Here is a 23,530-nt window from a genome sequence, read left to right as displayed (position 1 = left end):
CACATTGTACATATGGTATTGGAACAGACTCTGCAGTATTCTTACTTACTTACTTATTGTGTTTTTCATATTTCGTCTTATTTCTCATGTGTTTTTTCTAGTATTACATTGTTATTTATTATTGCATTGTCGGGTTTTGAATTTGCAAGAAAGGCATTTCACTGTACTTGTGTATGTGACATTAAAACTTGAACCTATTCGTGGTTTCTGTTATATGTTAAACTATTATCATTATTGTGAGCATTGGTGTTGGGCAAAAACTATAGCGCAACTGGTTAAAATGATCTAACATGTAGAGCAAGATTGGACAATGACAGTGTGGGTATCTTACGTATCTCCTTGGAAGTCCAAATTCAAACCGCTTTGTTATGCTAATTGTGCCTGACATCACCAGCGAGATCAAAGCGGCGCAGGAGTACTTATGAGTTGAGGCTGCCCCACTGCCATGAGTCCAACACATTCCGCAGCGAGAGGCACTGCGCGCCGAATAACCTGCGAGAGAGAAGAGGTAGCCACTGTTGCTGGGGAGTAAACGATGCTTACTTCTTTGGATTCATTTGAATTGCGAAATTGTGGATTTATACGAATTTGTGGAGGATATTGAATTCAAAAGGATATTACACTGACACGAATCATCATTAAAGGTGAGGAGCAATGGTCTAGTTTCATGTCATGACTATCAAAATCTAAAGTTATCGAATGACATGCTTATTTTCAGAGTTTGATAGCTTTTAATTGGTTGAACACGAACTAGGCTATGTAAAAGATTAGGCTATTATATATCTGATTTAAGTTTGAATAGATAATATCCAAGATATTTTCGAATAAGGACTCGAGTGTAGGCTGCCTTATTAACTTGAACGTGACTCAAACTACATTTTAAGAGTGACTTTATTTACCTATTGTTCCCACTGCGACTGAATAGAGGTAGAAGGCTATAATAACAAGGAGACAACTTCAAACATGCAGATGGAGGGGAATTTGAAAGAGAACGATGTGGAATAAAGTTCCAATGTTTAGGTTTAGTGGCTGATACGGCTATATTATACAACGGGAATTTAATAGAAATTCGTTGAAGGTGATCATGGGGAAAACTATTAATTTCATTGACAGTTTCACCCCACACAAAATACCAAAGTAACCTCTGCATGCATAGAGGGTTTCCCTCGCATAAACCCAATGCACCTTATATAAAATGGGAGATCGGGACAAATGGAACTACCACAACTTTAAGGTTTTGTGAAGAAATGTTAAATGTGTTTAAATGTTGAGTAGATGTTTTTAATGTAAAATCGGATATTCTTATCTAAACTGATTGCCTGCTGATAGTTGATTGCTTGCTAACCGTTATACCACATGTGCTGTATCTGACATGTCCAAAGGGTCTGATGTTGTGCTCCTGTACAGCGTAGCCAATTTAGATCACAATTCGCAGCATGTAATAAATTAGCCTATAGGGTTGTATTACCCACATGGTTAGAGATGCTTAGGAAGATTTGCAACATGGTGAAAATATAATCAAATAATAGTGTTATTATACTGTTATGCAACTATTATTTCCACTTTAAATATCACTATAATCAGTGAGATTAGTGTTTTGTTTAAGGCATAAAATTAAAGTTATTTTCAAAGAGCTTCCTTATCATCACAAAACAAGTAAAAACCTATCTGATGGAGGTAATGCCCTGTACCAGTACAACCGTGTCTGCTGTAGGGTAGTGTGCGCTGCTGGTGTTGCCATCCACTGATCACATTACTATCTGAAGTCTATCTGAAGTTAAGCAGAAAATACAATTCAGTTTGTGTGTGTGTGTGTGTGGGGGGGGGATCTGTCAACTCTCAATAGCCCCTGCAGTGTGTGTTGTTGCACCAGTCGGAAGGATGAGCCCAAGAGTTCCACAATTAATACATTTCTTGAAATAGGGTTTTAGATTTCTCTATGACTTTTCCACTGTACATAAGAAATGTGGCAGTGAACAAAACCATTATAGCATAGATTATCTTTTGACATTTTGCTTTGAATATTGTGGAGTGTTCCTTTAATGGTGTATTTTTGTATTCCACCAAACAGGGGAAAGAGGGGGAGACGGTGTCATGGCAGTTGACTTGTGATTGCACCTATAAGAGCCTAAAAGCCAACAGCCACCTGCATTACTGTCATCTCTAAGTTGGAACACTATCATTATGAAGAAAACGTCTAACACCCTCCCACTCTGTCTGCTTACCATTCTGCTGCTGTCCCAGATCTGCTCCGGCATCAAATGGCTGTAAGGAACTTTTATGTTGTCTTTTATGTGTGTGCATTCTTCCTTTTGCTTTACTGTTTATTGTGGCTTGTGTTGTGCATAGGCAGCAAAACAGAAGCTGGGGCTCTCCAAGTCCTTCTTGTTTCCTACTGTATTTATTCTAAACCTGCAGAAAAATATAATATAACTTTATTGTCCATCTGAGGATGAACATTTGCCACATTTTCTGCCGGTAAACTAAAAGAAAGGCTGTGCGTTATTTCAGTCCAGGTTCTCAATTTGTCCCCTGATGAATGTTAATGAGAAGATTTGAATGGGAATTATGGAGTGAAAAATGAATACTCTGGTAGAACAGAGTACTCGAATGCAACAAGCAGCTTGTGTGTTAAACATCAGTATAACCAAGAGTGACATCATTTGGAAGTTCTTCCCTTAGATATACATATTCCTCATTGACTTTGGTACATATTTTTCTTTGGTTCATAGATTGATTGACATTTTATGCCTGCACATGATTTAGGATGTTTTCTTTTACCATCTGTAGCATCTGAAACCTATGAGTCAGTTGTTGTAAGATTTCTATAGGCTATAACAGTCGAACAGCAAATGTGCCTCAGAGAGAGAGAGAGATGGAGATTGCATGACATTGTGCTAAATCCTATAGTAGAAAGGGTCTCTCCCAGCCTTGATATTTCTACGGGGCCTGGATGTGAACCAGATGCGGCCATAAACACCTGTGAGCTCTGGGTTACCACGAGCACAGGGGAGTCTGTCACAACTTATCGTTGGGCATGGAGTGGCCTCTCCCCTCACTCCTAATCCGAAACAGGCCATAGTGCAGGAGGCACTGGCTGGTTCTCACGGAACTCTCTCTCCCTCGCAGTGCTGCGACAAGACATAGAAAACAGTCAGACACTGACTGACCAGGTTCTCTGGTGGTTTTTCTATGAACTAATCTTCTGTTCTGTCTATGTGCAAATCAAGTATGTGTGCCCCCCTTTTAGATTTCGTAATCAGATGATTTATGCCAAACAAAATTCTCGGTAGAATGCAATCCTTTTAACAATGAAGAATGTAAATGATGATAGATGGATAGATGTTGTGCTGTCAGTTAGATCTGGGTCAGGGTTTTTGCCTATGATGAATTAATCATTTGGCATGTTCTGGAACCTCCTCTGCTGAACTAAATCAGGAGAATAGTCTGATGCCAAGCTGTGGTCTGTTATGTTTTACCTGTTCGTGACTTCTTGAGAGATTTTCATTGGCATCCTCTCTCTGGTATTTTTGTATCTTCCAAGTCAAGTGGTACGAATGCCAAAAATGTTAAAAGTTCCAACAGTTCTGATAATCTGTTTGACTGGTTCAAAACATGTTTGACGTGCAATGGTTCAGTATGTATCATAACTATAGTTATGGGCCTAAAAATGCATGTATGTTAGAAGTGAGAAAATGATTTTTAACTATGGCATCGGCTTTTGCATTCATAAAATCATGTCATATTTCATATCAAAAACGTTAAATATTTTGATCTTGGAATTTTTCAGATGACATGTTTGCAGTATAGAAACCTCTGAGTTGAAGCCATCATAATGAAGTACTTATAATTACATCTGTTTCTGGTCCAGGGCCCTATCTCACACACCCACGTCCCTACACATCAACCAGACCCAACACTGCAAGCTGCTGCCTGGCCTGGTGTCGTCACAAGCCCAACTGTGTCGGAGCAACCTGGAGCTCATGCAGACCATCATCGCCGCAGCCCGCGAGGTCAAGAAGACCTGCCAGAAGACCTTCGCTGACATGCGCTGGAACTGTTCCTCTATTGAAATCCCCAGTGACTCCTCGAGGTATCGTCCAGATCTTGACAGAGGTAGGCCTACTGGTCACAATCTAGTGGAGACCGGGGTTGGCTGTCACACTTTTTACTCTTCTGTGTATTTCTCAGCACCAGTATATCTTAAAAGGCTATTTTCAATATTAGGAGAAAGACCAAGGTATTGGGTTGAAATGGGGACCCTCATATCTTATTCCAACATGGAGTTACAAGCCATCAAAACACACTCTGTCCACCTGTGACAACCAGCCCCATCGTGGGATAGGATATCACACAGTATGTTGTTGGTTGTCACAATGTTTGCTAGTAGCTTATTCTTTTTTGTAACAGGAAATGAAGCAATATAGCATACATCATCTTAGAAAAAGCCTTTCTTTGAACTAAGGATATTTCTAACAAATTCAACATTTTATGCCGTGAGAAAAACATATGACATTTTGAGTAAATTTGGGTGTGTATGTGTTTGTTTGCACAAGCATGTGTGTGTGGGGGGGGGACATAAAAAATAAGTGTGTGAGAGAGCGGCAACGAAGGGAAGTTTTTATAGCACAAGCACAAAGAGCTTGGGATTTATTATAATGGAGTTGATAGTGACAACCAACCCCAATGCTAATAAAGATGTTAGTTACTACATGGCTGGACCTTGGAACTCAGAAAATAGGTTTGAAATATAGCTCTCCCTCTCTTCTTTTCAACAAACATAATTGTTCCCGGATACTCCCGTAATTAAAACAAAAAAAGTAAAGAAAATCCCCCCTCATCTATGTAAAACACAAATTCTCCTAACCTCACTGTTTTGACATGCTGACATGAATAGACCAGATGGATCGGTTCTTTCAAAGAATGCACACATGTTAACCTTACAAATATTGCACAGTGCCATTTAGATTGTCCTTGAGTTGTTCTTGTCTATTAATGATCTGTATTATGTCATGTTTTATGTTTTGTGTGGGACCCCAGGAAGAGGAGCTGCTGCTTCAGCAGTAACTAATGGGGATCCTAATAAAATGCCAAATACCAAAACCCGTGAGACAACAAACCCCAGTCTCCCCTACTGTTTATGGTGCTGTGAGATCAATTGATTGAAATGGTGGTGTGAGATCCATTGTGCTAGGTGTGCAACCCAAACGTTTTTTTCAATAGAACTAGGAGTGATCATCTCAGACCAAATTATCAGCACAGTAGAAACTCTGTGTCCTTGGTGGGATTCAAAAAGCTAATTCAAGTGTTGCAGGAGATCATTTACAAGCGAGAGTTGAAAGCCTTAATCATCGTCCTTGGGGGTCTTTTGTGCTCTGAGGGCAGAGCCGACTGGGCCAAGCAAAGGCTACCATTCTTCTTTGTGTCCCCTTGAAAGAAAGAAAATTGTCCTTTATCACCCTAGCCACCCACCTCCCTAATATCCGTGCTACAAAGTCCTTCTCTTTATGTTCCAAGTACTTGATGTGGTTGTCTTCATAGCTTAACAGTGCCTTGACTCTCTTTTGTGGCACAATAGATTCCATTCTTCACGTGAGAGATAGTATTGAGTTTGACAGTGACTATTAGAAGGGATCTAGACATCTTTTTTTGTGACAACTCATCCTTCTCAGTTTTAAATCCCTTTTATGTCACACATTACCTACACGCATCTGGTTTTCTATAGTACTGCAAGATGTTAAATATTGTCAGCGAACTCAACTGAACATACGTCGTATGAATAGGCAGGCTCTTAGTTGCTCCTTCCAGTACAATGCATTAGTAATGTATACAGTACGTGCCTACAGATTTTGATCGATCATTGTCTCATTATATGCACACTCCTTTCAGTGATTTGTCTGAGAGTCTTTCCATGTTCTGTACTTCTACTTTGATGGGTTTATTTCCATTGCCAAAGGGATCTTTGCTGAGCCAGGCAGAGCCAATGTCAGTTCCAGTTTGGCTGAGTTTGGGTGAAGATATATATATATATATATATATATATATATATATAAAACACAACAAAGAGCTGGTTCCTAATCAAAGATTTAAGGAGATAGCTCCACGATGATACGCCTCAGGAGAAGACAAGCTCCATCTGTCAACTGTTAGACCAGTCTTGAGAAGCCACTGGCCAATAATAAACTAGTGGTCTTCTTCATACAGGGATGTTTTTGTGGTCTGGCTGGTTCTTCCTGTCTCCCACCTCCATCGTCCAGCATTGACATATCTGCCCTCTTTGTGTACACACTTCATCACCTACATTAGATCCATATGATCCACTCCGGCTGTATAACCATATCTGTCTAGTGACTATCTGATGTTACTTTTACTGAGGTTTCTCTTGGCAAACTGTTCAATGATACAATAGATAAAGGTTAGATTCTACTACAAAAATTATACTCACTGATGTATTTTCCCTCACTCAAAAGGCCTTGTCTTGTTCCAAACAGGCACGAGGGAGTCAGCGTTTGTGTATGCCCTTTCTGCGGCGGCCATCAGCCACACCATAGCGCAGGCGTGCACGTCGGGGGACCTGCGCCTGTGTTCATGCGGCCCCATCCCCGGGGAGATCCCTGAGCCGGGCTACCGCTGGGGCGGATGTGCAGACAACCTGCACTATGGCCTGGTCATGGGCTCCAAGTTCTCTGACGCCCCGATGAAGATGAAGAAGGCAGGCTCCCACGCCAACAAGCTGATGCATCTGCATAACAGTGAAGTGGGGAGACAGGTACAAAGTAATCTTATTATCACAGATCACTGATGACTTACTGTTCATTCTATGTAGTAGTATTCAGAGGTGGGATGGCAGGGTAGCCTAGTGGTTAGATCATTGGACTAGTAACCAAAAGGTTGCAAGTTCATATCCCCAAGTTGACAAGGTACAAATCTGTCGTTCTGCCCCTGAACAGGCAGTTAACCCACTGCTGTCATTGAAAATAAGAATTTGTTCTTAACTGACTTGCTTAGTTAAATAAAGGTAAAATAAAAGTCACTATTATTTGAGTCACGAGCAATTCACAAGATCTGAGTCAAATCTAAATCATGCTTTCCAAGAACAATTCAAGTTGAGTCAAGTCAAGTAAAAAAATAAAACCTATACATGCAATGACTGTTTATTGAGGCTTCCAGACAGCCCTTTTCATTATTTTGTCTATAACACATTTTGATTATGTTATAACATACTTTGCAACTAATTCCAACTAATTCATAATGTAAGTCAATTATACATTTCAAGCAGTTTTGACATACCAAAAGAACAGTAGCTAGGCCTATGCTAGTAATGTATGACTGATGCCCCATTGCTGGTGAGCTTGCAAAGTAAACAGTTAATATTTTTGATAACCAAACAATATTTGGAGCTAGATATATATTTATGGCAATATTCTCTCCCTAGCTAGCTTAGTGGTTCTCAAACGTTTTGACCTGCAAGATCCCAAAAATAGTTGGTTAAAAGTTTGCGACCCACACACACACATGCCCGAGGCACATACGCTAACACTAGCAAATGTAGCCTGTCATTACAGCCATTACAACCATTCCTGTTAGCAGCCAATAACAACTAGGGATGTTATGTCACTTCTCTGGAGTCCAGGGCAAGCAAAATACTGCCTACCTGTAAAAAGTGGAGTTTGCAGGATCGTCTGGAAAGCAGCTTGTTTAAATTGTCCACCCCTCCTTTTGTGGCATTGTAATCAATTATGATTTCTGTTTTTTGTTGTTCCTGGCCACAGATTCTCCCATCCCTATGTAGCATGAGTACCACATTTTTGCCTTTCTTTGGCATGTAGGACACTAGGGATGTGTCGGCCTGAGGTGGGAGCTCTGGCTTGTTTTTTCACACGGTTCCTACCATCGTCAGCTTCCTCTTGAGGAACTCCTGTCCCAGCTTGTGCGAAGTAAAAAAGTTATCGCATGTGATGTTGTGTCCACCGAGTCCTTGTGTCACATCCAAGACAACCCGCATCCCTTGGTTCTTCTCAGGGGCTCCTCCATCTGGCTTCCCTGTATACACTTGCAAGTTCCACACATATGATGAAGAAGCATCACAAGCAGTCCAGATCTTGATTCAATATTTTGCAGGTTTAGACAGTATGTACTGCCTGAAGGGGCAGCAGCCCCTAAATGGCATAAGCTGCTCATCAACAGTAACGTTGGGCCCAGGGTTGTAAAACAGGAGAAGGCGGTCCACCCACATGTCCCACACTGACCTGATTGCAGCTAGCTTGTCTCTCTGCACTGACCTGATTGCAGCTAGCTTGTCTCTCTGCCGCTGAGCTGGTCTGGTGGCTCAGTTATCGAAAGCGGATAATCCTGGAAAGAATGTGTACATTTTCCAGAGACATTGTTGCACGGAAATGTTATCTGCTAGTTTCTGCATTCCACAGGGATTCTGCGGATTTCCCATTGGATCTAAAAATGTAAATGAGTTTTTTCCATCTCCTTCCATCTCTATCCAAAAACACACCTTCCCTCCAAATTAGTGTCCAGAATGATATTCTGGATGGTGTCTGGGATGAACAGTTCAAAAGAAGACTTAATGACTTGTACATGACTAACCATCATCCACGTCGGCCCTGGTTGCATCCGCATCACATTGCAGCCATGCGGGGTGGCTCATTCTTTGAGCAAGAAGACCATTCAATGTCACCATTTTTTTTTACATCTATATCTCTCCTCCTGCAGGCTGCTGACGCGCTGGTTGCCCAGTGGCTGGCTGCTGATGGGCTGGTTCTGGGGCTGGCTGAGGGGCAATCTCATCCTCTTCTTCCAACTCACTGTCAGACTTTGAATTGACAGAGTCTTAATCCTCATATTCTGAAATGTCTTCATCTTCCAAAGTGGAAGATGCTCCTTCCGCACTACTGTAGCTTCTCTCTCTGCAAAAATTATTTCTAAGGCCCTCTGAGCAGAGATTATTTTTGCCATACTGATTGATTGTGGTAAGGAGCTACAATGTATCAGACTAATGTATTATAATAACATTGTGCAGGTTCCCGCAAGACATTGTGTAGTTTCACACACTACAAATGGTAAAGAGTACAAGAATAGCAGGATACAGGCAGACAGGCAGGGAGAGAGCCAGGTTAGGAGGAGGAAGACAGAGAGAAGGCACACACTAAAACTTTTGGTTTAATTTGACTTGTTTTCACCTACACATACACTTTTCCACACTTTTATTACCCTCGGGTCCAGTGGACCCGAACACCACATATGTAATACAAATGTGTAGGGCGGTGCACAGTGTGCACTCAATGAAAAGTTGTTATTTTACATGTTCTTCATATAACATTGAAAATGTGTCCCACAGACCCGAACACCACACAAGAGTTAAGGCTAGTAGTAGTAGTAGTAGTCGTAGTAGGAGTAGCAGTAGTAGTTTGGCTTGAAAGATGGATATATGGATGACTATTTGAGCATACAGTCCATTCAGAAAGTATTCAGACCCCTTGAGTTTTTCCACATTTTGTTACATTACAGCCATATCCTAAAATAGGGTCAATAATTTTTTTCCCTCATCAATCTACACACAATAACCCATAATGAAAAAGCGAGAAGAAAAAACTGAAATATAACATTTACAGAAATATTCAGACCCTTTACTCAGTACTGTGTTAAAGCACCTTCTCTGCAGATCCTCTCAAGCTCTGTCAGGTTGGATGGGGAGCGTCGCTGCACAGCTATTTTCAGGTCTCTCCAGATATGTTTGATCGGGTTCAAGTCCAGGCTGGGCCACTCAAGGTCATTCAGAGACTCCTGCATTGTCTTGGCTCTGTGCTTAGGGTCGTTGTCCTATTGGAAGGTGAACCTTCACCCCAGTCTGAGGTCCTGAGCGCTCTGGAGCATGTTTTCATCAAGGATTTCTATGTACTTTGTTCTGTTCATCTTCCCCTCGATCCTGACTAGTTTCCCAGTCCCTGCTACTGAAAAACATCCCAACAACATCATGCATCCGTCACCATGCTTCACCGTAGGAATGGTGCCAGGTTCCCTCCATATGTGAAACTTGGTATTCAGGCCAAAGAGTTCAATCTTGGTTTCATCAGACCAGAGAATCTTGCTTCTCATGGTCTGAGAGTCCTTTAGGTGTCCCTTGGCAAACCCCTAGTGGGCTTTCATCTGCCTTTTAGGAGGAGTGAGTTCCATCTGGCCACTCTACCATAAAGGCCTGATTAGTGGGGCAGAAGGGTAGCCTAGTGGTTAGAGCATTGGACTAGTAACTGGAAGGTTGCAAGTTCAAACCCCTGAGCTGACAAGGTACAAATCTGTCATTCTGCCCCTGAACAGCCAGTTAACCCAATGTTCCTAGGCTGTCATTGAAAATAAGAATTTGTTCTTAACTGACTTGCCTGGTTAAATAAAGAGGATGCACCTTACTTCAATTTCGAGTCTCATAGCAAAGGGTCTGAATACTTATGCAAATAAGGTATTTTTGTTTTTATTTTAATTAATTTTTTCAAACATTTCTAAAAACCTGTTTTTGCTTTCTAATTATGGGGTATTGTGTGTAGATTAATGAGGGGAAAAAAATATTTAATACATTTTAGAATAAGGCTGTAATGTAACAAAATATGTAAAATGTTAAGGGGTCTGAATACTTTCCGAATGCACTGTATATAGCTCTTTTCAGGGCCTATTACTGTAAATCAATCCCTATGTGCAATCTTTGACATATTTTCTGCTGTAGCATTAGCCTCAATAGTAACAGTGTTTTACGTTCACGTCCTCCAGGCCCTGAGAGATGCGCTGGTGATGAAGTGTAAGTGTCACGGTGTGTCTGGCTCCTGCTCCATACGGACCTGCTGGAGAGGCCTGCAGGACCTGAAGGACATCGCCATTGACCTGAAGACCAAGTACCTGTCAGCCACTAAGGTGGTGCACAGACCCATGGGTACGCGTAAGCAGCTGGTCCCCAAGGACATTGACATCAGGCCCGTCAGAGAGAACGAACTGGTCTACCTGCAGAGCTCTCCGGACTTCTGTGCCAAGAACGACAAGCTGGGTTCCGTCGGCACCCAGGACAGGTGAGCCTGTTACAGGAACTGTGTGTGTGTGTGTGTGTGTGTGTGTGTGTGTGTGTGTGTGTGTGTGTGTGTGTGTGTGTGTGTGTGTGTGTGTGTGTGTGTGTGTGTGTGTGTGTGTGTGTGTGTGTGTGTGTGTGTGTGTGTGTGTGTGTGTGTGTGTGTGTGTATTTGAGGCAGCTACATTAAAGCAGCTATATACAATTTTAAATATTACATGACATTTCATAACACTTTTCACAACACATTAAGTGTGTTCCCTCAGGCCACTAATCCATGTGTACGAGCCCTATTCTGAGCCAATTTAAATGTCCTAATGTTATATTAATAACTCTATTGTCCTATTGTCGAAAATGGAATCAAACACTTCATGAGAGCCCATGAGCTCATGTTGCACAACATTTCTATAGGCTATGCAATTATGAGAGAAAACACAGTGATGGCTATATTTATTTCTCAACTTTCCTCATATTAAGCAAATATTAAGCACATTGTTTATCTTTACAACAGGAGTATAGCCTACCTGGCATGAAAATGAACTACAGGAAAGAATCCTCCATTCGCTATTTAAGTGCATAGATGACATGTATCTTTCCCGCTGGCCCGGTTTCGATACAGGTGCCTGATAAGGGCCCATTCTATATCAAAACACATTTCACACATATATTATTTAGTACATGTAAAGACAAGATTAAATCAAGAATAAACTGATGGGTGACAATATTAGCCTATCAATTGTGAATTATATACTACCACTTGTGACGTTTTAGAATCATAGTCACACATCTCATGTAGCCTAGACCATAGGCCTATATGCTTTGATAAGGTTTGTATCATAACTAAAGTGGCCAAATAACTTCTTAAAATGAAGCACATTAATACTCTTTACAAGGGATGTAGAGCTTAACTGTCATACATACTAATTTTCACCATCAAAAAGCAGCTTTATAATAAAAGCATTACATGCACAATCACCTTTGTGGTTTGGATAAGGATGCGCGCAGTTGCGTCGCCGATGTGTCTGTCTTCACTTTTATCCTGTGAGAAAGACCCGATCCCGTGATGGAGAACTGTGTGAGTGAGATGAGAGGTGCTTCTGAGCAGGCAGCACTCAGGGAGAAGGGCTGCAGAAGGAATGGCTTTTTTAGGTTGCATTATGGCCACACAAAGGGAATGCCGCCGGGAAATTCAAGACATTATCAAGTGCTTCTCAAATTGTGAATGAGAGACTGACGAAGTGTGTACAGTCTGCGCAAAAAAAAAACAAAGCAGAGCTCATGCCTTTCAAGCTACTTTTTTCAAATCATCATTCGAGTCGCATCATGCAGCCTTACAATGTATTAAAAATCAAAACTTATAGCCCAAAGTTTGTAGAACAATTGAAGTTACATTAATAACTATAAATGAAGCATATAGGAGTACCTATTTCATTGTTAACCGCTCAACACAGAATAGCCGCATGTGCGCAGTCCCTCAAATCGTTTGGAAAATATGTCCTTTCTTTTTTATTCAGCTTTGTTTAATTGTATTATTCATACTATAAAATAATATAAATCATGCCACGGAATTCTAAGCAAATCTTGTCTGCTAAATGAACTAGTGTAGCCCACAGCCACATGGCATAGCCAGGTCAGGACCTAACATAAGGACAACTAAATGAACTAGTGTAGCCCACAGCCACATGGCATAGCCAGATCAGGGCCTAACATAAGGACAACTAAATGAACTAGTGTAGCCCACAGCCACATGGCATAGCCAGGTCAGGACCTAACATAAGGACAACTAAATGAACTAGTGTAGCCCATGGCAGCCAGGCCTAACATAAATGAACTAGTGTAGCCCATAACATAAGGACCAGCCATCAGGGCCTAACATAAGGACAACTAAATGAACTAGTGTAGCCCACAGCCACATGGCATAGCCAGGTCAGGACCTAACATAGCCCAGCCACATGGCATCTAAATGAACTAGTGTAGCCCACAGCCACATGGCATAGCCAGGTCAGGACCTAACATAAGGACAACTAAATGAACTCCCACAGCCACATGGCATAGCCAGGTCACCTAACATAAGGACAACTAAATGAACTCGTGTATGGCATAGCCAGATCAAGGCCTAACATAAGGACAACTAAATGAACTAGTGTAGCCCACAGCCACATGGCATAGCCAGGTCAGGACCTAACATAAGGACAACTAAATGAACTAGTGTAGCCCACAGCCACATGGCATAGCCAGATCAGGGCCTAACATAAGGACAACTAAATGAACTAGTGTAGCCCACAGCCACATGGCATAGCCAGGTCAGGACCTAACATAAGGACAACTAAATGAACTAGTGTAGCCCACAGCCACATGGCATAGCCAGATCAGGGCCTAACATAAGGACAACTAAATGAACTAGTGTAGCCCACAGCCACATGGCATAGCCAGATCAGGGCCTAACATAAGGACAACTCAGAGTATGCTATTCTGTTCATCTGAAATAGACTCAATTTCTTCATATCATGTTTCTTTAGACCTGTCTAAAATAAATAATAGATTTATTGTGAAGGTGTAGGCTATATTACATGGGTTTATTATACTTTTTAAAATGTAGATGTTCCAAAGGTCTGCATCATGTGTAGAAGCCAGGAGATTCTAAATGTGTTTATGTTAATTAACGGTCAATTACCGTGAGACCGTCAGTTATTTGCTTGACAATTACCGGCTGACGAAATTTTGTGACCGCCACCGCCCTAATGTCATGGGTGGAGCATTGTGAAAGAATATACAGCCTGATCTTATGTACATCCGGGACATTCAAATTACTATGATATGTCACGTTTGGTATGGTTACATAAGACAGAAGGTTACTTATAACGTGAATGTCTAGCAACCCAAAGGTTGCATCTTCGAATCTCATCACAGACAATTTCAGCATTTTAGTCAATTAACAAGTTTGCAACTACTTACTACTTTTTAGCTACTTTGCAACTACTTAGCATGCTAGCTAACCCTTTCTCTAACCCTAACCTTAACACTTTAACCTAACTCCTAACCCTAACCTTAACCCTAACCTAACCCTAACCTTAACCCCCCAACCCCTAGCCTAGCTAACATTAGCCATCTATCTAACCCACAGCAAAATTAGAATATGTAACATATCATATGTTTTGGAAATTCACAACATATTGTACGAATTGGAATTCGGGAAACATATTATACGAATTGTAATTCGGAGCATATCATACCAAATGGATAAATGAATAAATACCATGAGAATTGTGACATATCATACTAATTGGAGTGTCCCGAATATACATTTACTATGTTACGTCTACCCCTGGATCCAGGTTGTAATATAGGACCTTACAAAATCATAGCTACTCTTTTGTGAAAGCTCTACATACTCAGTATGTTGGCCTGGCTCTGCCTGGTTCCTGCTTCACGGCCGTGCAGCTAACATTTAGGAAATTACCATTCCTGTTTGTTTTCTCAAGCGGGGAGTTCGTCCAGGATGTTGATTTAATTAGCTGCCGCCCTCCCTGGTGGCAGGCACCATTTTGTTTTGAGAATCCCTGATAAAGCAAGTGGTCCCTGAGATTGGCCTGTCTGTGGTATGTCTGAGCACGTGTCACTGCCATGCCCATTGTGACTCCTGCCCTTGTGTTGCTATCAGACAGGGGTGAGTAATGTGGTTATTCTTAGAGCCTGAGTGCATTCAGCTGATATCGATTTGAGAGCACGACACATAAGGAAACGGGTTAAGATTAAACAAGATTCTCTCTATTCATCTGAAGGTATTCATTAGGAAATACACGTTGCATGTTGTCGGTCGGACCACTGTGAGAACTTAGTGGGAAGTAAGGGGTATTTTCTTTGTCTGGGGTAAAGGCCAGATACAGTTGAAGTCGGAAGTTTACATACACCTTAGCCAAATACATTTAAACTCAGTTTTCACAATTCCTGACATTTAATCCTAGTAAAAATTCCCAGTCTTAGGTCAGTTAGGATCCCAACTTTATTTTTAGAATGTGAAATGTCAGAATAATAGTAGAGCGAATTATTTATTTCAGCTTTTTTTTCTTTCATCACATTCCCAGTGGGTCAAAAGTTTACATACAACTCCATTAGTATTTGGTAGCATTGCCTTGGTAGCATTGCTAACTATAGTTTGTTAACAAGAAATTTGTGGAGTGGTTGAAAAACAAGTTTTAATGATAGCATTGCATTTAAATTGTTTAACTTGGGTCAAACGTTTCAAGCTTCCCACAATAAGTTGGGTGAATTTTGGCCCATTCCTCCTGACAGAGCTGGTGTAACTGAGTCAGGTTTGTAGGCCTCTTAGCTCGCACACACTTTTTTTTCAATGTTTTCTTTTGTTGAATTTTACCCCTTTTTCTCCCCAATTTTGTGGTATCCAATTGTTGTAGTAGCTACTATCTTGTCTCATCGCTACAACTCCCGTACGGGCTCGGGAGAGACGAAGGTTGAAAGTCATGCGTCCTCCGATACACAACCCAACCAAGCCGCACTGCTTCTTAACACAGCGAGCATCCAACCTGGAAGCCAGCCGCACCAATGTGTCGGAGGACACACCGTGCACCTGGCAACTTTGGTTAGCGCGCACTGCGCCTGGCCCGCCACAGGAGTCACTGGTGCGCGACCAATCCCTCCCTAACCCGGACGACGCTAGGCCAATTGTGCGTCACCCCACGGACCTCCCGGTCACGGCCGGTTACGACAGAGTCTGGGCGCGAACCCAGGGACTCTGATGGCACAGCTGGCGCTGCAGTACAGCACCCTTAACCACTGCGCCACCCGGGAGGCCCCTCGCACCACCTTTTACACTTTTACAGTTCTGTCCACAAATTTTCTATGGGATTGAGGCCAGGGCTTTGTGATGGCCACTCCAATACCTTGACTTTGTTGTCCTTAAGCCATTTTGCCAAAACTTTGGACGTATGCTTGGGGAAGACCCATTTGCTACCAAGCTTTAACTTCCTGACTGATGACTTGAGATGTTGCTTCAATATATCCACATAATTTTCCATTCTCACAAGGTCATCTATTTTGTGAAGTGCACCAGTCCCTCCCTCCCGCAGCCAAGCACCCCGACTACATGATGCTGCCACCCCCGTGCTTCACGGTTGGGATGGTGTTCTTCGGCTTGCAAGCCTCCCCCTTTTTCCTCTAAACATAATGGTCATTATGGCCAAACAGTTCTATTTTTGTTTCATCAGATCAGAGGACATTTTTCCAAAAAGTACAATCTTTGTCCCCATGTGCAGTTGCAAAACCGTAGTCTGGCTTTTTTCTGGCGGTTTTGGAGCTTGAGTTTGAGTTTGAGTTTTTTTTATTTTTACAGAGACAGTGCACATTAATCAACGTTTCAGTAAAAGTGCCGGTTTTAGCCAGCCGGCTAATTTTCAACCGCATTCCCTGGGCAGGTTATTAAAAACAATTACAATATAGACAATAGCAACATAGAACAAGCAAAACATAGCAACATAGGACAAGCAAGACATATCATACAGACAGAGCAACATAGGACAAGCAAGACGTAGCATACAGACAGAGCAACATAGAACAAAAAGCAGCAAGACAAAATTCATAAAAGCAACAAAGTGTTTCCACACCTCACAAGCTACAGACAACAGACAACATGGAAAGCGGCAACACACAGCTAGGGACCATGTTCACAAATCTGATTGACGTTTAGCCATGTCTTCAAGCATTTTGTGAAAGTGTGATATGTGGTGCAGTTATGTGAGTCTGATGGCAGTGTATACCAGACATGGGAAGCTCTCACAGAGAATATGCAGATTTACTAAAGGTGCTTTTCCTTAGGGGAACTATACAGTCACCTCTCATGGCAGACCTTGTGGATCTGCTGCCATATGTCTGGGTTTTCTGTTTAACAAAAATATTGAGTGGAGGGGGAGCCAGGCCATTAAGGATCTTGAATACAAGACATGCGTCGGTGTATTGCACAAGATTTTCCCAACTCAAGAGCTCATGCTTTCTAAGGATGTGACAATGATGATGGCTATTGGGCTTCCTATCAAGCACTTTGAGAGCCTGTTTGTAGACAGACAGAATAGGTTTTAATGTTGTACAGCAAGCTTGGGCCCAACTAGTCAAGCAGTATGTTAAGTGGGGGAGTATCATAGAGTTGAAGTACAGTTTTGCTACCTCTGTAGTCAAACAATTTCGTATAAATTGGAAATGAGCTAGGTTTAATTTAGTTATTTGAATTACCTTTTTCACATGCTTTTTAAAAGAGAGGTTGGAATCAAGTATGATGCCAAGGTACTTAAAATCGGATACCACCTGGAGCTTCTCCCCTGACACAGACATCTGGCTCAGTAGCATCTGTTGCCCTCTTTGTGAAGAACATGCAAACAGTTTTTTTCACATTGAGATGCAAACACGAGTCACTGAGCCACTTTGTAACCTGGACCATTACAGTAGTGAGTTCTTGTGCAGCTTGTTGTTTGCTCTTTGCATGCACATATATCACTGTATCATCTGCATACATTTGAACTTCAGACCCAGTACAGACAGAAGGCAGATCATTAATGTACAGGCTGAACAGGAGGGGCCCCAGTATTGACCCTTGGGGCACGCCCACATCATAGCTACGAGTGGGCGACAGCTCATTGCTCACTCTGACACACTGAGTTCTGCAGTGGCTTCTTTGCTGAGCGGCCTTTCAGGTTATGTCGATATAGGACTCGTTTTACTGTGGATATAGATACCTTTGTACCTGTTTCCTCCAGCATCTTCACAAGGTCCTTTGCTGTTGTTCTGGGATTGATTTGCACTTTTCGCACCAAAGTACTTCTCTGGGAGACAGAACGCATCTCCTTCCTCTGAGGTATGACGGCTGCGTGGTCCCATGGTGTTTATACTTGCGTAATATTGTTTGTACAGATGAACATGATACCTTTAGGCATTTGAAATTGCTCCCAAGGATGAACCAGACTTGTGGAGGTCTAAAAACTAATTCTGAGGTCTTGGCTAGTTTCTTTTGATTTTCCTATGATGTTAAGCAAAGAGGCACTGAGTTTGAAGGTAGGCCTTGAAATACATCCACATGCACACCTCCAATTGACTCAAATGATGTCAATTAGCCTATCAGAAGCTTCTAAAGCCATGACAAAATTTTCTGGAATTTTCCAATCTGTTTAAAGTCACAGTCAACTTACTATATGTAAACTTCTGACCCACTGGAATTGTGATACAGTGAATTATAAGTGAAATAATCTGTCTGTAAGCAGTTGTTGGAAAAATGACTTGTGTCATGCACAAAGTAGATGTCCTAACCGACTTGCCAAAACTATAGTTTGTTCACAAGAAATTTGTGGAGTGGTTGAAAAACAAGTTTTAATGACTCCAACCTAAGTGTATGTAAACTTCCGACTTCAACTGCCATCTTTGGCAGCCTAGTGGGTTTTCTTCCTTTTGTATCTTTTGCCATGGATATTAATTTTAGTAGCGTAGCTAAATCTCTGCTGGGCTGCAGAAGATGTATGACACATTTCAGTAAGGAGTAGGGTTCAGGGCTCTTGGAGCTGGAAATGCGGAACATTGAAAACAATTCATGCAAACGTCTCTTTAGGCCACTTAACAGATAACCTGAAGACATGCTCCATGTCAGGTGCAGTCACAGTGCTCCATGCATCTGCTGTCCCCAACCTGATAAGGGGCCGTAACACATGGTCTATGGCATATATTCAGTGCTTTACGCTGAGTCACAAGGCATCACCAGCCTCCTGGTGACTACGTGTGACGCTGATGTGTCGTGTGGTGTGTGTTTCAACGAGGGTCCCAGGGGTCTGGGGGATGTTTTAACCGCACCTCCCCATCACATGGCCTCAGCACCATCCACCTCACTCTCACGATCCCTAGCCCCTCCACAAGGGATAGTGCACTGTGTTTGACCCTGACGGAGCCGTGTTCAATGGTACACACTTCAGGGTGGCCTTATCTGTGTTTACCCTTCAAGTGAGTTCTAATCTCGCTACTCCTCGCCTTGGATACTTTTGACCCCGTTGATAATACCTCGAGTGTAATAGCAGTAAACATATGTAGTCTACTTCTTAGTAAAGGATAGAAATGTTGGAAGCCTCCTTCTGTAGAAAGCTGTCCAGTAATATACCTTGTAGCGGCATTCCTTGTGGGGTTAGAATGTGTTCTGTATTAATAAGAAATGCATAACAAGTTAAACCTCAATAACATCCCCAGAGCTGAGGGATGATCAGTATCTCAAAGGCAACAAGCGCTGTGGGTCTCACGAGGGACGGCACCATCGAAGGATGTTTTAGTTCAGAATTGGATTAGTAGCTCGGACTGTGAGACACACAGCTGTGTGAGAGCGATGTGGAGTTTACAGATGGTCATGTGCTTTTGATCCATTAACTTTACACCAGGCACCAGACTGAAAGGTCATATTTTCTCTGACTAAACATATCTGTGTAGAGCTATTGTTAATTGGCCTGTCCCAAAGGCCACTATTGTAATGAGTCTGTCCTACTTTTCCCAATGACTCTAACATCCCTCCCGCCCCTCCACCCATTCCCTCCTCGTCCCTTCTCTGTGTCAGCAGGCTTCAGCCATCCTCTCAGTGTCTCTGTCTCTCACTAAGCTGGCCATTAACACTCTGGTATTATAAAACAATGCAATTATGTGGAGCGAGAGTGGGTTAAATAGAGGGAGGGCTCCCGTGTGTATTCACTGTGATTTATGATACGGCTATTCTCTGCTCACTTAAGATGCCCCCAGGCTTAAGAAAGGGTCCCAAGCGAAGCATTCGGTGCCCTAAGACAAAACACAAGGGGGAAATGTTTGGGTGAATGCACAATAAGCATTCATCAAGCTCCCCCTTTTAGAGACATTTGTTAGGCTTGAGATGGTTTCGGAATTGTCCAAAACATTGGACAAAACGTTTTGGGGTTGATCTTTGAGAGAGGAACTCTTCTAAGGTCAATGGGGTTGTTTGAGGGGGGAATCTATTAGGGAGACTGGGTTTATGTGTATGTAAATGTTTTAGGGACGTTGAGGGCTTTCCATAAACCACAATGTATTATCAGTGTGTAGAATGGTTTGTTTTTCTCTCATTTGTTTGGGGGCAGAATGAGTGTCATTTAGGAATGCAAAAGTTTCTCAAACATAGTTGTAACTTTTTACCCCTTTCTGTCTGTTCATTCCAGGCAATGCAACAAGACATCCATCGGCAGCGACAGCTGTGACATGATGTGCTGTGGGCGTGGCTACAACCCCTACACAGAGAAGCTGGTGGAGCGCTGCCACTGCAAGTACCACTGGTGCTGCTATGTCACCTGTAAAAAGTGTGAGAGGATTGTGGAGAGATACGTCTGCAAATGAGTCCATGTTGTCTACTTCATCCACCCACCCACCTAACCGCCCCACGTCTATGTGCTGGGGCTACAGATAACCAAAGCACTACGTTACCAAGAAGGCTTACTTTTGTCTTAAGCTTTAGCATGTATATTTTGACAAGAAAGTGTTTATTTTTGTTCATTCTTTTTAATTAAACTCTGACTCACAAGCTGGACTTAAAACCTTTTCCATTTTACGAACGCGGACACAAGGGTGTTGTGACAATGCCTATTGGTTTACGTGAAGACCACCGTCCTCGAGGATTTTTTCTTTCCTTTCATAAATGTGCATTACACTTGCCGTACTCGGATATCAAATGTCTATTTTCGTATATACTTTTATTCAAATAAATGATATTGGATTTGTTTTTTTGAGGAGAGGGACTGTAGTCTCCTCATTTGCTGTTGGGGGTATACTTCCAACCTCTGATGTTGACACTCACCGTTTACTTCAGAACCATTCCACGGAATTCAAAGGGTTCTGAAGGATCCATGGTGTTTTTCCTCAAATGGTAGTCCTTTTTTCAACAGAGAAAGACACTGAAAGAAAGAGAGGGAAATGGTGCTCAACACACAAAGGGAACTTAAAGTACTTTTAGTTGTGGAACTTTTTTAGTAACTGGTGTTGAACTCTTGAGCACTGGAGCTTGACTGGGGACTCGCCTGCAGACACACAGTTCTGTGTGCATCCTCAGGATAAGGACAAAGAACTCCCAGTGTTAGAAACAGCACATTATCCCTATAATGTCTGACATGCAGGTAGTCCAAAGCCTAACACTCAGAGCATGTGAACGGAACACATGGGTCTCCTTTAATGCCGTGTTATGATGAACCACTCTTACGTGGCTGTACATACTGTCTTTTTGTATGCTGAATTAAAGAAAGAAATATTTATAAACTAATTATAGACTCTTTAACAAGCTCTCAATTTTTTCTTTTCCCAAGACCGCAACTCATCATCATCATCATGGTGAATTTTCTTTTTGTAATTTAAAAGAAACTTGGCAAGAGATATATGTAACCTCACAGGCTGGTGTTTTTGAAATAGACTAGCTATATTTCTTCCCCCCGAATCATTACTGTAATTAATGACATCTCAAAGTGTTAAGAAAATAACAGTTTCACACAATGACCTGTGACTGTGAGATAAATGCTCACACTTGTAATGTGTTTTAGTTTTCAATCAGAAGGCCAATTGGGATCAACCTTTCAATTACAAAAACCCTGGGAAAGTGTTTGTTTGGACATTCTTCACTGTCACAAGGGCTATTAATTATGATGTGATTCTAACCCTCAAACAATCATTTGGATGAGAAGAGATCTTGGATTCGGCTAAACTTCCAATTAAAAAACAAGGAAAGAGTAAACATGTTGCTCCCCACCTTTCAGAGTTTGCATTTTCAATCTTTTGTTATAGCGCCACTATCTGACCAATCAGTGTCATTTTGTAAACAGCGGAACTCTATTGAAAACATCATTCACCCAAGTTTCGTAAAAATCTGTTTAGTGTTGTCTGAGACTAATGTACGAACGGACAGACAGAGGACAGATGGATGGTGACAGATCCACAATCCTCTCCCTGATTTCATCGTGGGAACAACAAAAATAAATCTAATTTATTTTCATACACAGGGTTACATTTCTTTTTAGGTTGTTAGTCAAAGGAACAGATCTTGGCAGTTGGCACTCTATAAGGCAGAAGTATAACCCACTGACCAAGCCTTGTGTTGCTTTGTAGTTGTCATGATTCTGAACAGACAGAAATAACTAACTCTTGGCCCATGCTGAGGCTCCAACCTAATCCAGCCGAGCATATGTACCGCTATTGACCTAGCCCGCTTGTGGGAGCAAACTACAACACTATAGAACTGCAGGGGAGGTATGTTTAATAGAACGCAAACATTGTTACATTAGTTTTTTGGAGGTCTTTTATGAGCTAGGTTTTTGTTTGCAATCATTGACTACTGCTAACAAATTGATTGATGGGCATCTTTTAACTGATTAAAGTAGTCATATTTTAGGAATGATGATAAATACACCGCAGAGTGAATTCCAGATACAATGTGTTGTCTGTAATCCAGCCAAGCCAGTGTCATGGATACATAACCCCTTTTTCATGCTGTGTTACATCAGCCAATGAAAATCACAGGTAGTACATACATAGAAAATGTGTAGACGGGTTGAACAATGGACACTATCTACTTAGGACCCTCAAAGGCTGTCCTGTGAACCTATCTGTCAGTATTTTAAATGCAGTGCCAGCATGTGAGGATGGACACTATCTGTCGTGATGAGGAAAGGTGTGGGAGGTAAATGGGGGTTGGAGGAGGAGGAGGGTGGGGGTGAAAGGTTAGAGGTCTGGGGGAAAGAAAGGGGAGTCGGAGGAGCACTCTGTGCAGGTGAGTGGAGGTCTCGCTCCACACAGCCCAGCCTGTCGACAGCCTCAAGTACCCTTCAGTCAGTGGCATTCCCTAGGCTGGCAGCTGGATGGGAGGGGGAAGGAGGATGTGTGTGTGTGTGTGTGTGTGTGTGTGTGTGTGTGTGTGTGTGTGTGTGTGTGTGTGTGTGTGTGTGTGTGTGTGTGTGTGTGTGTGTGTGTGTGTGTGTGTGTGTGTGTGTGTGTGTGTGTGTGTGTGTGTGTGTGTGTGTGTGTGTGTGTGTGTGTGTGTGTGTGTGTGTGTGTGTGTGTGTGTGTGTGTGTGTGTGTGTGTGTGTGTGTGTGTGTGTGTGTGTGTGTGTGTGTGTGTGTGTGTGTGTACGTGTGTGTGTGTGTGTGTGCGCACTTGTGCATGTGTGCCGACTGTTGTCTGTCGGTGGGGCCACTGCCAACACATAAGTGAGGCTAACCTGATGAGTGAGGAGACACAAGCTGCCCTCCATGTAGCAGGCCTAACTTAAGGGCCAGTGACACGCCAAGGGTTACAAACCCTGGTTCTGACAACTTTGGCTGTCCAAGAGCTTGTCAGACCATCAAAGCCATGCTGTCATAGAGTGCGTGCTTGGGTGTGATGTGAAGGGACGGTGTATGGCTATATGGTGACTCTTGACTTGGAGTGCAATAGTAAACTTCAACCTTTCACAAGGC

At 42.2% G+C, this 23,530-nt stretch overlaps 1 protein-coding gene across 1 annotated transcript; it reads left to right on the top strand.

Moving 5' to 3' along the window:
• Positions 1–456: 456 nt before the first annotated feature.
• On the top strand, positions 457–22,072 carry LOC124000859 (protein Wnt-11-like). The gene is made up of 6 exons (XM_046307532.1): positions 457–644; positions 2,072–2,267; positions 3,872–4,116; positions 6,492–6,769; positions 10,771–11,063; positions 20,257–22,072. The coding sequence occupies exons 2-6, from the start codon at positions 2,185–2,187 to the stop codon at positions 20,429–20,431; spliced, it is 1,074 nt and encodes a 357-aa protein (XP_046163488.1). The 5' UTR covers positions 457–644; positions 2,072–2,184; the 3' UTR covers positions 20,432–22,072.
• The last annotated feature ends 1,458 nt before the right edge of the window (positions 22,073–23,530 follow it).

The sequence above is a fragment of the Oncorhynchus gorbuscha genome, linkage group LG16 (assembly GCF_021184085.1).
Source record: "Oncorhynchus gorbuscha isolate QuinsamMale2020 ecotype Even-year linkage group LG16, OgorEven_v1.0, whole genome shotgun sequence".
Taxonomy (NCBI): domain Eukaryota; kingdom Metazoa; phylum Chordata; class Actinopteri; order Salmoniformes; family Salmonidae; genus Oncorhynchus; species Oncorhynchus gorbuscha.
Note: the sequence above shows the minus strand (reverse complement) of the source record. Positions and strands in the feature narration are given on the sequence as shown.

Coding starts and splice junctions, on each gene's coding strand:
- LOC124000859 (XM_046307532.1), top strand. CDS start 2,185: ATGAAGAAAACGTCTAACACCCTCCCACTCTGTCTGCTTACCATTCTG. Junction 2,268..3,871: donor TGCTCCGGCATCAAATGGCT/GTAAGGAACTTT, acceptor TTTCTGGTCCAG/GGCCCTATCTCACACACCCA. Junction 11,064..20,256: donor TCCGTCGGCACCCAGGACAG/GTGAGCCTGTTA, acceptor TGTTCATTCCAG/GCAATGCAACAAGACATCCA.